The sequence below is a fragment of the Lycorma delicatula genome, chromosome 1 (genome assembly GCF_047948215.1).
Source record: "Lycorma delicatula isolate Av1 chromosome 1, ASM4794821v1, whole genome shotgun sequence".
NCBI classification, from domain to species: domain Eukaryota; kingdom Metazoa; phylum Arthropoda; class Insecta; order Hemiptera; family Fulgoridae; genus Lycorma; species Lycorma delicatula.
Window position 1 is genome coordinate 376530290 of NC_134455.1, and position 16273 is coordinate 376546562.

The window sequence follows — 16273 nt, forward strand, 5'->3', positions numbered from 1 at the left end:
ATTTTTCAACATAATCTCCTTTTAACTCTATACACTTTTCCAAGCATTTCTCCAACTTTTTTAAGCTGTCCAAAAAGTAGGATTTCAGAAGGTCCTCAAAATAAGCATCTGTTTAGGTTATGACCTCCTTGTTCGATGTGAACTGTTGCCCACTGAGCCATTTTTTCAAGTTTGGAAATAAAAAATTACTGAGGGCGAAATCCGGTGGATGTTGTTGTAATTTGAACTTTAATTCCATAATTTTGGCCATCAAAACTGCACAGATGTGCACCCGTGCATTGTCTTGATGGAAAAGGATCTTTTTCTTTTTCAAATGTGGATATTTTTTCTTGATTTCTTTGCTCAACGGGTGCAATAATGACGCATAATACTCTCCAGTTATTGTTTGTCCTTTATTCAAGTAAATCAGTAGATGATAACCGTGTGCATCCTAAAAACTGTGGCCATCACCTTGCCAGCCGATTTCACCGTGTTTGCCTTAAAAAACCTACTGTTTTGATTGTTCCTTTGTCTCTGGAGTGTAGTAGTGTATCCATGTTTCTTCCACAGTTATGTATCGACGCAGAAACTCGTTAGGATTGCGGTAGAAGAGTACCAAAACAACTTCAGAGTCGACTATGCAACTGCGTCGTTTATTCTCCACTGAGAGCAAATGTGGCACCTATCTTGCCGAAATTTTTTTCACATCCAATTTTTCACGCAAAATTGTAAACACTGTACCTTGCGATAATGTCTGACCTGAACTATTTCACGCACTTTTGATTCATCATCACTCAAAACCGTACCGTGAATTTTGTCAATCATTTTGGGGGTGGTCACTTCCACTGGACATCCTCGACGATGTTCATCTTTTGTGGATGTATGGCCATGTTTAAACTCATTTACCCAATTGCAAACAGGAGCAGATGTGTTGTGAACTTCATCAAACTCAACCTTGATCTCTTTCGGTATTAAGCCTTTTAAATATAAGTGTTTAATCACCATTCGAAACTTACTTTTTCCCATTTTTCTAAATAAACAATAGCGTGTGCTTCAATTAACTATGATAATGAAACCATGTGATGGATAGAGCTGAAACTTTAACTGCACTCTAGCGATAAATAACACTTACTAAAAGCAAACCATTTTCGACACTACGAGCATCATCTCTGGAATTTTCTAAGAACTTATTGAACAACCCTCGTACTTACTAAAACTATTAAATCTTCAGGCCACTCAATTATTACCATGAAATGAATTGTTATGTTTTTTTTTATTCAGTTTTTCACCTATTATTATTGTTAATTTTCTGGTTAAAACTCATTTTTCAGTTTTTACTTCCTTGTATGAAATAAAGGAAGTATTGTGATTGTGAAAAATTTAGGTTTTCAGGTTTCAATGGAAATATCCATTTTCGTCATCCCTGAATCCTCTTTTGACCAGTTTCGGCGTGACATCTGTACGTACATACATACATACATACATACATATGTATGTATGTACCTCACATAACTCAAAAACGATTAGCCATAGCTTGTTGACATTTTGGATTTAGGTCCGTTGTAACATCTAGTTGTGCACTTCCCCTTTTGACTGCAATTGACGACCAAAAGTGTCAAAAAAAGCCCAAAATAAAAAAAAATGTTTTTTAGACTTTTTCTTAACTGCAGTAATAAAGCTCTCATTGGGAACTTTTCAACGATGTGTCATAAGTATTACCTTTTTCCATTACCCAGAGTTATAACCAAATTAAATTTTTAAATTAATGAAATATTTGGATCTTACAAGGGGAAGGCACATCGGTTCAAATTGACTTTTTTAAACTTTTTTTTTTAATTTAAATACATTGATTTATTAATAATTATTAACCTCTGATTTTAAAAAAAAATTTACAATAAATAATAATTCAATAATAACAAGAAAAAAAAGAAAATTTATCAGAAGTTGTTAATGAAATAAAATTTTGTATACTTTTTATTTTAAAAGAAATGTGTATACGTAATTTAATAGGTGTACAAGGAAGTCATGTGTTTTGTCCACATCAGATTTTTTATTTAATATGTATGACAAGTGTATATATTACAAGTTCTTTGTTATAATGTAGAATTGAAGTTTTTATTAATATTGAATAGTAATAAGTAAAATATTTAATATGTGTTAGTTTGAATTTATCACTTAATGATTTTTAATATCATTAAGCCACTTGTTATCATGAACCCATTGTTATCAACGTGTATCACTTGTTTTTTGAGGGCCCTGGGATGGGGGCTTTTTTATAACTATAGTAAAATTCAACACAACCTTTTTAGTAACAAAGAGATTAATAATAAAACAATTATTTTCTGTATTCTGAGATGAGCTTAAATAATATAACTTAAGTGTACAACCTATTAGCAGCTTGGCAGTTTTTATGCCGGTAGACAGTTTGACATCTTTATCCTCAGGGACTATAAACTTTGCATCTTTTTGAGGCGTTAGCTTTAATAGTAGACGAGATTAATTTAATTAAGTGACCCAAAATTTAGCTTTGAAGTCAGATTGATGAACCATATTGCTGTTGCTGGTAGTAAGAATTATATGCTGTACATATTTATTAGTTTTATTGCATATTTGAATAAAAAATTTATATCACATAAACATATTCAAAATATACTATTTGCTAGATTGTTATAACTCTAGTGAAATAAATTGCCTTATTCCTTGATTTTCTGTAAAATTTTATATTTTTTAAAATGTAAAAAATGTATTTAAAACCCTTTACAGCTTATTTAGAGGTTACGTAAACTTTCATCTTCATTTTTATTACCTTTTTCACTTCTTACCAATTTCCTGATTGCTTTCACGATCGCTTTCCTACATCCATTTTCATGTAAAACATTTTCAACAAATTTACTGAACCAATGAGAAACATAAATAATTCAGTATGGAATATTCCATGATTGTGATTACATTGGGTAAATAAACAAAAAGGATAGGTTATGATGATCAAATTGTTGCTGATATTGAAAATTGATAAAATCCTTAGAAATAAAATAAATACTCTTACTAAGATATTTTAATTCTATCTGTTATAGAAAATGTAAAAATTACAATTAATGTTCAAAGACCAGAAATGTTTTTCTTCATCCTAATAGTACACCCAATATTGGGAATGATAGAATAAAATGATTGTTCTCTTGTGTATTTTCTTTTTTTAATGAATAATTTGTTCATTACATTTGTTTTAGTTTTGTATTATTTATGTTTCAAGGGATCAGGAATAAACTTAGACGGCCAAGATCCAGAAGTTCAGAAATTAGCTAAGGTAAAGATATTGGTTTTTCTTTCTTAATTGTATTAAAGTATTTCATAAGTACAATTTATTGCAAATTCACTGGAAGATTTTTGGGAAAATGGTGGAAAAATTTGGTTGAATGAGATTCATGTACAAATTTAATTCCTTTACTTTTGACTGGTTGAAATATATTTGAACTGGTTATATTATCATTAAAAATAGGATCTCCTCTGTATAGTTGGATAAAATCTATAATTATTTATCAAGAAATTTCTATCCATGTGATTTTGGACTTAGTTTTTTCCCTGCAGAATGCTTGAATCATACATTTGGTTTATAATAACTGAAGAGAGTCTTGAGGTCAGTTATTTATTTCTCCTGTTTTGTTACCTGGTAACAGTAAAGTATTAAAGCAAATAAATGATTTTTAGGAATACAGATTATGGAACGGATTGAGTATCTGATAAGATTATTTGCAGCTAATATGATATTACATCGCTAAGTCTGTCATTCTAGTTCTAAGATGTAAGTTGGTTGATACACCATTAATGTTGAAGTTTATCTATAACCTTAATTTGTGGTAGATGTTTTGACAAAGTCAATCTTAAAATTCTTGTAAAAAAAATCTGAGATTCGAGTTATTCTTCTGTTTTTGATATGGCTAATTTTTATCTTTAGAACTGATACCAGAGAGTCAATTTTCCATGTAAAAAGATCTTTTGCTTAATATGCATGGGGAAAGGTTTTCAAGGGTGTCTTGTAGAATTGCTGTTAGGGGAGATTCTTTTTTAAGTATATTAATTTATTCCATAAAATATATTAATCCATATATTAAGATACATTCATACAAACTATATTAATTTCTTGGGCAAGTGTTTATTACGCATGGTGGTATCATAAAATATACAAATTATAATTATTTACATAATTCCGTCATATAATGTAAATCAGTTGAGCAGTTGCATAAATTATGATGCATATTATGTTAATGATATAAGAATATAACTTATTTGTATTTTCATAACTTTTTTCTTATTTGGGTCTAGTATGCTACATGTAAGGAAAAAGTAATTAATATGAATAAATTTAAAATATTTGAATTTTTTTTTTTTTTTGATGTCGCATTTTATTTTTACAGTTTAAGTACATTATTTTGTAAAATGTGTTATGTATTATTTTGTTAAAATTAGCATCTAATAGCTGTAACAACTTTCTTTATTTCTTCTTCAAAATCATTGTTCTCTGTAGCGGAAACTATCAGTTTTCCTTGCTGTGGAACCTAGTACTTGCAGTCATCATTATTATTACCGTTTTCTCTCTTTACTTAAATATATATTTTTTTTATTAATAAAAAAGTATTCATTTTTCAGGGGGTTTGTTGGTCGCTTTGTTATGATATTCAGTTATTCACTGACACTCCATGTCATCACTAAGATTTTATTATGTAAATGAAATCTATTTGTAAAAATAATTCCTTTATTTCTCCTCTGATACAAAAGTTTTCTTATGAAAGAGCAGTATAAAAAGTACATATGTGCTTGTATTTGTATTCGTATATTGGTTAAAATTGTTTTAGATTTGTGCTAAGTGCTGTGTTTTTAATTTTATTGTAAACAATATGATTGTTGTTATTACATTTATTTTATATAATAAAATATAAGTATTTTATGCAATAAAGATATCAGTTTGAATCAGATTAATTATGTAATTTGTTAAAAAAAGTTTTAATATTTTACAGAGGTTTCATATTTTTAGATCAACATTTAAATATCGATTGGCTAATACTGAAATATGTTAAAACATAATCCATGAACTTTTTATCTGGACTGTTTAGAAAGCTTTTAGGCTTTGGATTATATATAAAACCGGTTATTTAAAAAAAAAATAGATATTTTAGAGTTATTTATGAGATTAATCATTTGTTTTTCCACTTGCTAAAAACATGCAAATAACATGAGGAATAATCACTTAAATCTTGGAAACTCCAAGTGTTTTTCAGCTAGACAAAAGTGTTAGAAAATTGATTTTATTGTTTTCCTATTTGTTTTTAGGCTGTTGATTTGTCTAGCTTAGATGCTAGCGAAGATGACAAAATTTTGGCGATGATGACTCAGTCAACTTTGGATTACGATCCTGCTAAGTAAGTCTTTTTGGATGTGATGTGTTTTTAAAAATTATCTTCTGTAATGTTATGACTTAAGTTTAGATTTTTTGAAAATTATTTTTAACATTTGTAGTAAGGCTCCTTTCTCCTCAGTGGTAAAAATCATTCTAAAATTTATGATTAAAGTTCTTTCCTGTATGTAAACTACCTTAAATCATTTAGCTATTGGAATTGGTGGTTATATTTATTTTTATAGCTTGGAGTTATAGAATTAGAAAATTTTTCCTAAGCAAGACAGTAATCACCCCAGTAAACTACTCGGGTCTTCCAAGTAAGCTGGCAGTCCCTCTGTGGATTGATTGTTTTCTTTTTCTTATTCTTTTAAAGTTATCACTGGTGTTGAGTCAGATCCCTATTCTATCTGCATATCGTACTTGCATTCTCTGGTTGTAAGTAGTTCAACTGGTTTCCTGGTGGGCTTGCTGGAATGCCAGTTCTGTCTATATGTTTGTTCAGAGGCTCCGGTTTGTATCATTGATTGCATAAAGCAATTGCCAGAGGTTGGAAGTGCCTGTCTGGTAAAGTTGCTTTTCTGCTCTTCTCATAATTTGGTTACATGAAAGAAATAGATTATTTTCAATGAAAATTTACTAATTAAGTAAATAAGTGTGTAATTATTTAGTATTTTAGTAACGTATTATCACTATTACAATTCTGCTATTTTACGAGGGTCATTCAGTAATTAGACAAATAGCTGTACAACAAAAATGGTTTATTAAGTAAATACAATTTTTTTGTTTAATTTTTCACGCAATCCCCACTAACTTCTCTGCACTTGTCTCATATTTTTATGAGTCATCTTATCCCCTCCGCGAAGAATTTTTTACCTTGATCTTGAAACCAGTTTTGCACCTTTTTCTTTACCTCTTCATTGTCATTGAACTTGATGCCATGCAAAGCTTCTTTCATGAGACCAAAGAGATAAAAATCCAAAGAGGCCAGATCAGGGCTGTAAGGAGGATGAGGTAGGAGCTCCCAACCCACTTTGCCAATAGTTTCCAACATCAGTTGTGGTGTAAGAGGTCGAGCATTGCTTTTAAGATGAAGCATGCCTTTCCTCTGTCATCCCAGGTATTTCCTCTTCAATGCAATGGCTTGACTTTATTCTTAATCATGATAGTGTGTTGCTTTTCCAAATAATTGCAGAAAGTTGGACTGTGAGCACTCTAAAAGATGGTTGACATGACCTTACCAGTTGATGGTTGCATTTTGAATTTCTTACAGACAGGTGATTCAGGGTGTTTCCAGTACATGTTTTGACACTTGGATTCTGGCTCAAAATGATGTGTCCAAGTTTCATCACAGGTTAAAATCCTGTCCAAAAATGTGTCACCGTAATTTTTGAAACTATTTTTGAATTCTTTGCAAGTGCAAAATAATCTCGGCTTTGTGATTAATGGTGTAAGCTCTTTGGAAACACATCTTGCACAAGTCTTATGGTAGTTAATTTTGCTTTGAACGATGGAATGAGTTGTGCCAACATTTAGTCGACATTTTTAATTAATTTGTTCAATTGTAAGTTGTCGGTCTTCTTGGATAAGTGAATCAATATAAGAATCTTAGCGCCGAGGTTGACACTGTTACTGGACGCCTGGAGTAGTGCTAGTCGGTCATGCTTTTGGTCTAGATGAAGTAGTTAGAAACAAAGATTTGACAATCACCATATGTTCCCCTTTAATATACTCGCTAATTTTTCAGGAAAATAAAAGAACCACTGAAGTGTAAACATGTATTATTCATGAGTTATTCTATTATGTGGTCTAAAGCCTTAGATAAATATAAAAACAAAAGAAAATATTAGAAAGTGGGTGAATTTGTTTAGAAGCACAAGAGAGAGAGAGAGAGAGAGAGAGAGAGAGATGAAACAATAAGTGATGTAAGATTTAATGCGATAAAGAATAGAATTTGATTGGATAGGCTAAGCTTCAGATGAATGGTTCATCTACAATGGTTGCTATAATTGTCTATAACTTCAGGATTGTACCATAAATCATGAAACATAATCATAGAAGAATACTTAATTGATAATCCAGAAGAAGGTGAGCAGATTTTGTTTAGGAACACCTTATAAAATAAAAACAGAGATGGAGGTGTTGTTGGGTAGAACAATGAAAGTTTTTTGTTCTGCGATCTGATTTATTGTCAGTTGTGTAAATATAAATAACATTCTAATATAATGTAAATTTGATAAACATATTTCATTTTTAAAAACATTTTTTATCATTATTTATTTTAAAACGTTGTTTGGCAGCTATCAGAGGATAAGGGGATCTAATCAAGTCGGTGAGGTACCACCTCATTACCGTTGTTATAAGTGTCACCAGCCTGGTAATGTTCATCTAAGTTTGTATGATATTTATTTATTAGAATTGTAGAAGAAATACACTTTGTTTGCTAAACTTATCTTTGCAGTAAAACCATTTATAATTATGAGTCTTAGTCATTTTCCTGTCTTTGAACTGAAGGTCATGAGTTTTGATTGCTAGCAGAGCTCTAAATTTTACAGAGATCAATTTTTCTATCCATATTTTAATCATAAAAAACTAAAAGTACAGAAAAATCCTATGTTCATTATTATATTTGAAATGACAAAAGTGTTGGAAATGTGAATGGTACCGCTCTGTTGTGCATTTTTAAATGCTTCAAAGCCTGTGTTTTTGTTAAAAACCTTTCAAATTAGTAGAACTATTTGATAAAGCTTAAAGTTAATTTTCACAAATCTTTTTTTAATATTATTAAAAATAAGTTTAATAAAAATAGAGGTTTTTAATAGCCTTGAATGTAAATTTATAACTGTTAACAGATTGTTTATCTGTCAGTTATTTAAGTCTAAGTTTGATTCTTTAAGTTAGTCTTAAGGAATTTTTTTTTAAGTAAAATTTGTTTAATGGTAAAGTGGTTTTGCTATGTTAAATTACTGCTAGGGGAGGAGCTCTATATAAATGATGTCAAGATAGTTTAGATATGTTGTTGCTTATTCTTATTTTTAATATCTGCAAGAATTATGCAGCATTTAATAGTTAATGAAATAGAATGTTGAATTATTTTTAATATGTATATTTTTTTGTAAAAAAAATCCGGTTACTTCGATGATTTCAGTAATGTATATTATTATGTAAATCCAAAGTTTGAAATTTTTTTATAAGTAAACATGTAAGTAGCAATAAATTTGGTAATTAAATGTATTAAAGCTGAAAATAAGAAAATGCTATAACTCTTATCAGTCTTTAAATTTTGGGATTGTAAAAAATGATTCGTTTTTGTTAGCAAAAGCATTTATCAAATCTTAACGAAAGCAATAATGAATGGACAGTAGCAAAAACTTATAAACCCTTATTACAGATAAAGAGAAATCAATTTTTAGTAAACAAGTTATTATTAAAAAAAATTTCTTAATTTATGATAAAAAAAAGAAAAGAAAGTAATTAATAATATTATAAAAGTTATAACCCTGTCTTTCCATGAATAAGATTTTAAATTTGGAATAAATCGTTTTTTCTATTTAAATATTATTTGTTTTGTAACAAAATATTAATTAACATTTGGCTGTAGTAATCTCTTATCATGAATTTTTTTTTAGCTATTAAAATCTACATTCATCAAAGAGGATCCCCTCGACTTTATTGGAATTCTCAGCTCAAAATAAAAAAAATCATTCAGAATAGTGATAGTTGCAATCTATGTAATGGTTACTTAAGTTCATATAAAAAATAATAGCGGAAACAAAAAAATATTTTTGTAGAGAAGTAAAATATGTGATTCTGATATTATTTTTCTCCTGAATTCAAATATATCTGTTTTTCTTCATCATGCAAGATTTCTGAGAGACAGCCATTTATCATTTCAAACATTTTAACCCTTCTGCATTCTTAACTACACAATATTCAAATATTTGATTTACCTAGAAAGAAAGAAATGACGATTTTCTACTATATTTTGCCTGTGGAGCATCCCTCTTGATGGTCCAACAATAATCGGCCAGCATATTAGGATTCCATTTGCCTTGTACCTCTTTTCCATAGCTGAAATTTCCTGATGAAAGTGTTACCCGTGTTATTGCTCACTGCGCCAAGATTTTTTTGGAAAGAATCTAGGTGCGAGTGCAGGAAGTGTACTTTTATGGACATATTACAACCCAAATTTTTATAAGATGTAATAGGATTGTTGACAATATCACGGTAATTTTCCGCCTTTCAATTTCCCCAAAAACTTGAGTAACATTTTTGAATGCTTGCTGAGCTGCTTTAAAGATAGAACTTCATCTTAATGTACTCAAAATTCACTTTGTTACATAACCAAATCTTGTAATGTTTATTGAAGTTACGTTTACAAATTGCTGTTTTTTTTTAATTTTGGGCCCAAAATAAATAATGAGGGCTGTTTTTTTCCTTTTAACTCTTAGGTACTAGTAGTACTTAAAAAAAAAAAAAAAAAAAAAAATTGGACTGTTACAGAGTGTCCTTCATTAAAAAAAAGACCACAAAGTCATAAGATTTTGAAAATGTCTCATTTTTGAGGCCCAAAACTCACATGTGGGACAGGTGGAAAAGATCTGAATTGTTTACAGCAGTAAGTACTTTTAATGTACTTCTAAACTGTACAAAATTTATTTTGTTATTCAAAGGAGTTGATGAGTAATGAAGCCATCAAAACCGCTAAAAACACTATTCCTTGTAACCGTAAACATACCAAAAAATACTGATGTTAGGTATTTTTTTCAGATAATAAAAATTGCAACTAAACTCATTAGAATGAATAAATTGATTCTTATTGAATAGTCAATTACAGAATGATAAATAATAATTACAAAATGATAATCCAAATACATTAACAAGTTGTTCAGTTCACTTTTACCTTATTTTTTTTTACTCCTGCTAATGGAAGTTGTGAATAAATCTTCCACTGCTTGATAACAAACTTAACTAACATAACTTAGTGCCCGTGCCTTTTTTTTTATCGAGTAGAACTGATAAGTACTCGTTTATTTTTAATGTAATGTTGTCCTCTTCCAGTAGTCAATAGAAAAGGTCTGAAGGTGTGAGAATCATTAAAATATTTTCCAGTTGAACCCATGTTTGATTATCCCTCAATGATTTCTTGAATGAAGTACCAGGACCCTGTGGATGGAAAAGGTGTATTCGATATTCTTCATTTTCATGTGTTTTGACTTCAATGACTTCGTGTAACCAGCATTTGCCATTGTATACACAGCAGGCATAATTTTTACATTTTGGAAACCTATAAAGCAATCAGAAACATTAATGTCCTTGTGTACTGATACTAATGTTAATGTTTCTGATTCAGAGGTTATCTGGACTCTCATTTGAACACTCCATAATCTGTTTTTATAAAATGCAAGGGTTCTTACAATAACAATACAGTTAGTATAAATGATTAAACTACCAATTGCACCTCACTTTGTCTTATCCCAGTTTCTCTACAGCTAAAATAAAAAATTTTCTAATTAATAAAATTAAAAATAAAAGATATCACATAAAAGAGAAGTTCACTGCTAATAAAATTACTTTATAAACAATAAAGCTTTATATGGTTTTAAAGTACATAAAAAGTACTAATGTAAAAATTTCAGATTTTTGCTATGTGTCCCACATGTGATTTTTGGGCCCCAAAAATGAGACATTTTCAAAATCTTACGATTTGGCAACCATTTTTTTTAATGAAGTACATTCAGTAACAGTCCAATTTTTTTTTTGTAAGTACTACTAGTACCTAAGAGTTAAAAGGTAAAAAACAGGCCTGTTATCCTTAGTCCTTTATTATTTATTTTGGGCTCAAATTTTCCAAAAAAACAATTCGTAAACATAACTTCAGTAAACATTACAAGATTTGGTTATGTAACAAAATGAATTTTGAGTATGTTAAAATTAAATTTTATCTTTACTCTTTGCAATAAGGCCTTTTTGACATCTGTATTATATAAAATAAGAATTTACAGCTGATGGAAAAAATTAACATAAATGACTGTTTTTACCTGTTGGCAAGTTAGAAAATAGTCTATTACTCAAGAAAATGTTTTTTTTTTTTGGCCATTGCAAGGCGGCTAGTTATCATATACCAAATCAGAAGTAGTGATGCAATAAAATTTTTGAAAATCTGTTGTATTAATAAGGAATACCCAACAAAAAACAACAGCACTTTGTGTAACCAAGCTGCAGACCAAGAATAAGTGCAATTACCTTCAAATCAAAATAAATATTACATTCATGCACTGCATATTTGAAGCTTTTCGAATATAAATTTAAAGTTTTCATATGTCTCTTTCATACTAGCAGAGTGAGCCACAGATACTGATAGGAATTTGCCATTATGCAGGTGCACAGCTTTTAAACTAACTTTAATCATTGAACAAGCGTCATTCTGCTGGGTTATGTTCATTACAAAGTGTTTCCATAAGAGAAGAAATATCATTACAAAAGTCTCAGCTATTTTCTTCAGAAAAATAGTCTTTAAATTCAGAATGATGATTACGATATGTATATTTCTTTGTATTCTCTTGAAGAAGATTCCAGCTTTTAGCTGGGAAGCAAGTATTTCAGACTGTTTGTTGGGTAACTGTAAATCTCATATGAGATCATTAAAATATTCTTGAGTCAGTAAATTATATATAAAACTAAGATGATAATATATCATCTGCATATTCAAAATGAATGAAATTTACTGTTTAATCCGGGCTAATGTGAAGTTATTACTAACAGGTTGAGAGCAAAAACAAAAAGGTGGTGCAAGGGGTATGGCTATCTTAACTAATCTGAGATCATATTACCAATTGTGGCTGCCATGTTGGAGAAAAGGGAAAACGTTGTGGTTAAAAATGTGGTAGCTCATTCAAGAAGAATAAAAGAAGCATTGGAAAATTTAAGCTATTTTTGCTGGACTTTGAAATTGTTACATGTTTTTGTATTACACTTTGTCATATACACACACATCAAAAGAACATTAATTGTGAATAGCATTAATTTTTTAATGCTTAATGATCAAAATTAACAGTTTTAACTTGCTACGTTATTTATCAAATAATAATTTTTATATGTATAAAATTTTAGAATAATTCAAACTTTGTAACTAATTTTTTTATATAATTATTAATAAATGAAGTACCAAATAGTTATTAACCAGAACTAATCAGTTTGAGGCAAACCCTTCAGTCAATGCCAGTCATTTTTATAATCATTATATAAAAATAATGAATAAAAGATTTTTTGACTAATAATGTAAAAGAACTCTGCAGTTCACAGATTCACTATAGATTTTTCAATTTTATTTACTTTAATGCTTTGTTCCTCTGATGTTGAACCCAAAATTTATTCACGAAGTGCAAAACACAAAATGTCTCTGTAAGACGGAGGAATAATCCTTTGTACCAATGTTTGAAATATTTTAATTTTTTTTTTTAATGGGTGTGTCATTCTTGTGCAAGTTAAAAAGAATAGAGTTGACACACATTAGATAATTGGCACAAATTGAAGTAAACAAGTCATTGAAACAAAGTCCTTTTGCATTTAATTTATATTGAATACAAAAATTAAATAAAAGTAAAACATATGTTAATTACTTACAGGTAATTTTAATTTTGTAGGTGTGTATTAAATTTACAATTGCTATGAAAACTTTTTCACCTATATATGAAAACAGTGGTTCAAGAAGTTTTCTATTAAATCACTAATACCTTGGTAACAGTTTACCAATTTAAAAACAACAAAAAATTAAAATCACTAATTAAATAACAGTTTTTTTGTAAATATTTCAAAAAATTGTGTCAACATCTCTTATAAAACATAATTTGATTACATACTAAAAAATATTTCTACATGAATATGATATTGTTGTTTTAATTTGACTGCTCACCCAGTGGAAGGGCATTGTCTAGATGAATTTACATTTATATCCACTAAAGAAATTTCAATGAAAACGTTGCTAAAAAAAAAATCATTTAGAATGAATTACTTTTGCAATTCTTGAATGTTAGTCAAATATTAGTTTGAATATACATGTAAACATCAATATAAACAAATGTAATCATCAGTGTAAATAGATAAACAGACATTTTACTATGTAAAAATTATTTATGTTAAATATTATTATTATTGCTAATAATAATAATAATAATGGATTAAACTTTTTTACTTTTTAATTAAGTTATAATTTTTTTTAATTAAGTGAAGTCAAATCTTTTTTAATTGGTTAAATTTGTGTGCAGGAATCTACTGTTGAAATAAGAAAGAGCACTGGTATACCTCGAAGTTTTATGGTACCGGTTGAAGGTCCTAGTGTACCCGGTGCAATGATGACCCCAACTGGACAATTTGCTGTACCACAAATAGATCAGTAAGTTAAGAGATTGAATTTTAATCTAGAATATATATTATATGTTGTATATGCACAGTTTTTATTAGGTAAGAAAATTATAATTTACATTTTACTATTGATGGGAAATAACATGATTATATGACTAATGAAAAAATCTTTGCTATGGAGATAACCATTTATTTTATTTCTTAAGTCAGGTTAATGTTAAAGTTTTTTAACATTTTAGAAATCTTTGCTTTGGGGAAATTGTTAATGGTCAATAATTAACCGTCTTATACCTACCTTTTTCTGTTTAGCTTCCACTGTTCCTGAGATGTGTGGTTAATTATAACCCAACCGTCTTTTACCTATGGTTACTCTTTGTCATGTGTAGTTACTTAGCCTGAAACAGTATTGCTTTGTTGCACCTTATCCATATTCATTCTCTACTGTTACTATCTGAACCAATGTGTTCCTGATAGCTTCCATTCCCTTTTTTCATTGTCTAAAATTTTATCTTCCAGCCTCTGTTTTTTTTGCATTTTATACTGATCTCTTCCATGCCCATATTTCAAGTGTCCTAAGCATTTTTTTTCAACTCATTACTTAATAACCATATTTCACATCCTAACTGAATTACAATCCGAATATAATGCTTCACAAGTTGTTTCTTCAAGTTTTAACTTCATCTTACAACTATTTTTCTATTAATTTCTTTCTTAATCATTGCTGTTCTTTTATATCATTTTCACCTTTATAAATCTAGTGTTAACAAGGTATTTAAGTTACTTGCTTTCACTGTTGTATTAATAATGTTTAAAAAAAGAAAGAAGAAATTAATAAGTATCTCTTATCCTCATTACTTGGTTTTCTAACATCCATTTTTGGAACGGAACAAAACGCAAGGATAGCGGGAGTTTATTATCTTCCTACTAATTGCAGAGCTTGGACAAACATTTCTTGCTGCTGTGTCTTTCGTTTATTGTGTGGGTCATTATTTATTTAGTGGCGATTATAGATTTTTTGTGTTTTATTTATGGACGGAGTTGGTATTTGCATTCCGGTCATTTAGACCAATGAGATATATTTGACTGGGGGCTGATCATGACAGACTAAGCGTGTATGAGCTTCATATTCCTGGCATGATTCCCCTTAAGTCCTTTGGTGTTAGAGCCTTTCGGCCTAATAGGGTTATGGGTTCTGGTGGCCCTAGTGTTTGGAGGAAGCAATGCGCTCCCATTTCCGGAGGGAGTTGCATGTGCTAGCTGGGGCCATAATGCGTGAGACATAATTTTTATTGATATGAGTGTAGCTCTGATTTAACTTTAAGCTCGTTCATTTTCTGAGGCATTCACAGTCATGAATGGTGCTGTCAAATCTGACTAGGTGTGGGGTTTGCGCTTCTGCGGTTTTGGTCAGTTAATTTGAGGAAATCATGTTAGGTTGTATATGAAGATGTTCATTTCAGGTCCATGTGAAGGTGATACTTAATTTGATTTGTATCTTACTGATGCAAATGTCTGCTGAGGCATTTACATCGGTGGCATCCTGACCGAGGTCTGGCTGATGACTGTGAGATGTAATCAGTTAGAGGGTCTACAGACGACCTCCAGTAAAGCCCCTCAGGGCTTGGAACGCAGGGGGTGGTAAAGCTCTGGTGTTGTCATAAGGTGGGTGTTTACGTCCAAGGGGTATGTGGTTGGGGGAGGCCATAATTGTAAGAATAAGAGGATGGTGGGTAATAGGTGAGGTGAAGTTTGTAGTCTTCCTTCACTTGGGCTGTCTTCGCTGCTGCATCTCTGCTGGGTTCTGTCATGCCGGATTCCTCATTGTGCTGGCAAGCCGATTAAAATTTTTCTTTTGTTCTGTAGTCTGCCTTTCTGTAAATTGACTGTAAATAATTTACAAACCGTAGATCTTAAATAGTCCTGTAGCCTGGAAACGGCAGCACAGGAGAAAGGGCAGGCCTCTTCTTTCTTCCATTGGCTGGCTGTTGGGCTTTTCTTCCACAATCTTCGCTGTCTGTCAGTGGTCTTCTTATTTTTTCTTGGATTAGGAAGTGGGATGGTGGATGTCTTACAATTTTGCATCAAAAATATTTGTGTTTGTGCAAGTCATTTTTGATGAAGTGAAGATTTCTTTGAGAAAAATCTAATTTCAATTAAAATCATCCAGACACATTTGTTTGGGAAGGGTTTGGAGGGACCGTGTGGCCACTGTCGTTGATCTGGTTCATCTCTAACAAAACTGAAACAGACAAAGCAAGAAAGCATGTCCTATGTTGCAAGAAGATTTGTATGTTGTATTATACAACAAACAATAACAAACTTCATTATCAATCTTATGATAAACCTCACATGTAACCTCAAAAACGAAAGAATGCATTGTCATGTTTTATTTTACCTACATATTGGGATTTCATAATCATTCTCTTTCATGTGCATTCTGTATTAAGTCTTTTAATTTTGAAATCATTTTTTGAGTATCCTGTATTGTGTATCTTCTACAAAACATGAACCTGATAACTATACGATTAGTTTTCCTTCTTC

The 16273-nt window shown here is 30.2% G+C and overlaps 1 protein-coding gene across 1 annotated transcript in view; it reads left to right on the forward strand.

The window, feature by feature from the left end:
* Window positions 1-16273, forward strand: part of LOC142317954 (E3 ubiquitin-protein ligase RBBP6-like) — a 64419-nt gene that overhangs the window by 38333 nt on the left and 9813 nt on the right. The window contains 4 exon segments of the mRNA XM_075354486.1: window positions 3230-3283; window positions 5305-5393; window positions 7669-7760; window positions 13601-13763. Of these exon segments, the coding sequence (XP_075210601.1) occupies window positions 3230-3283; window positions 5305-5393; window positions 7669-7760; window positions 13601-13763 (398 nt within the window).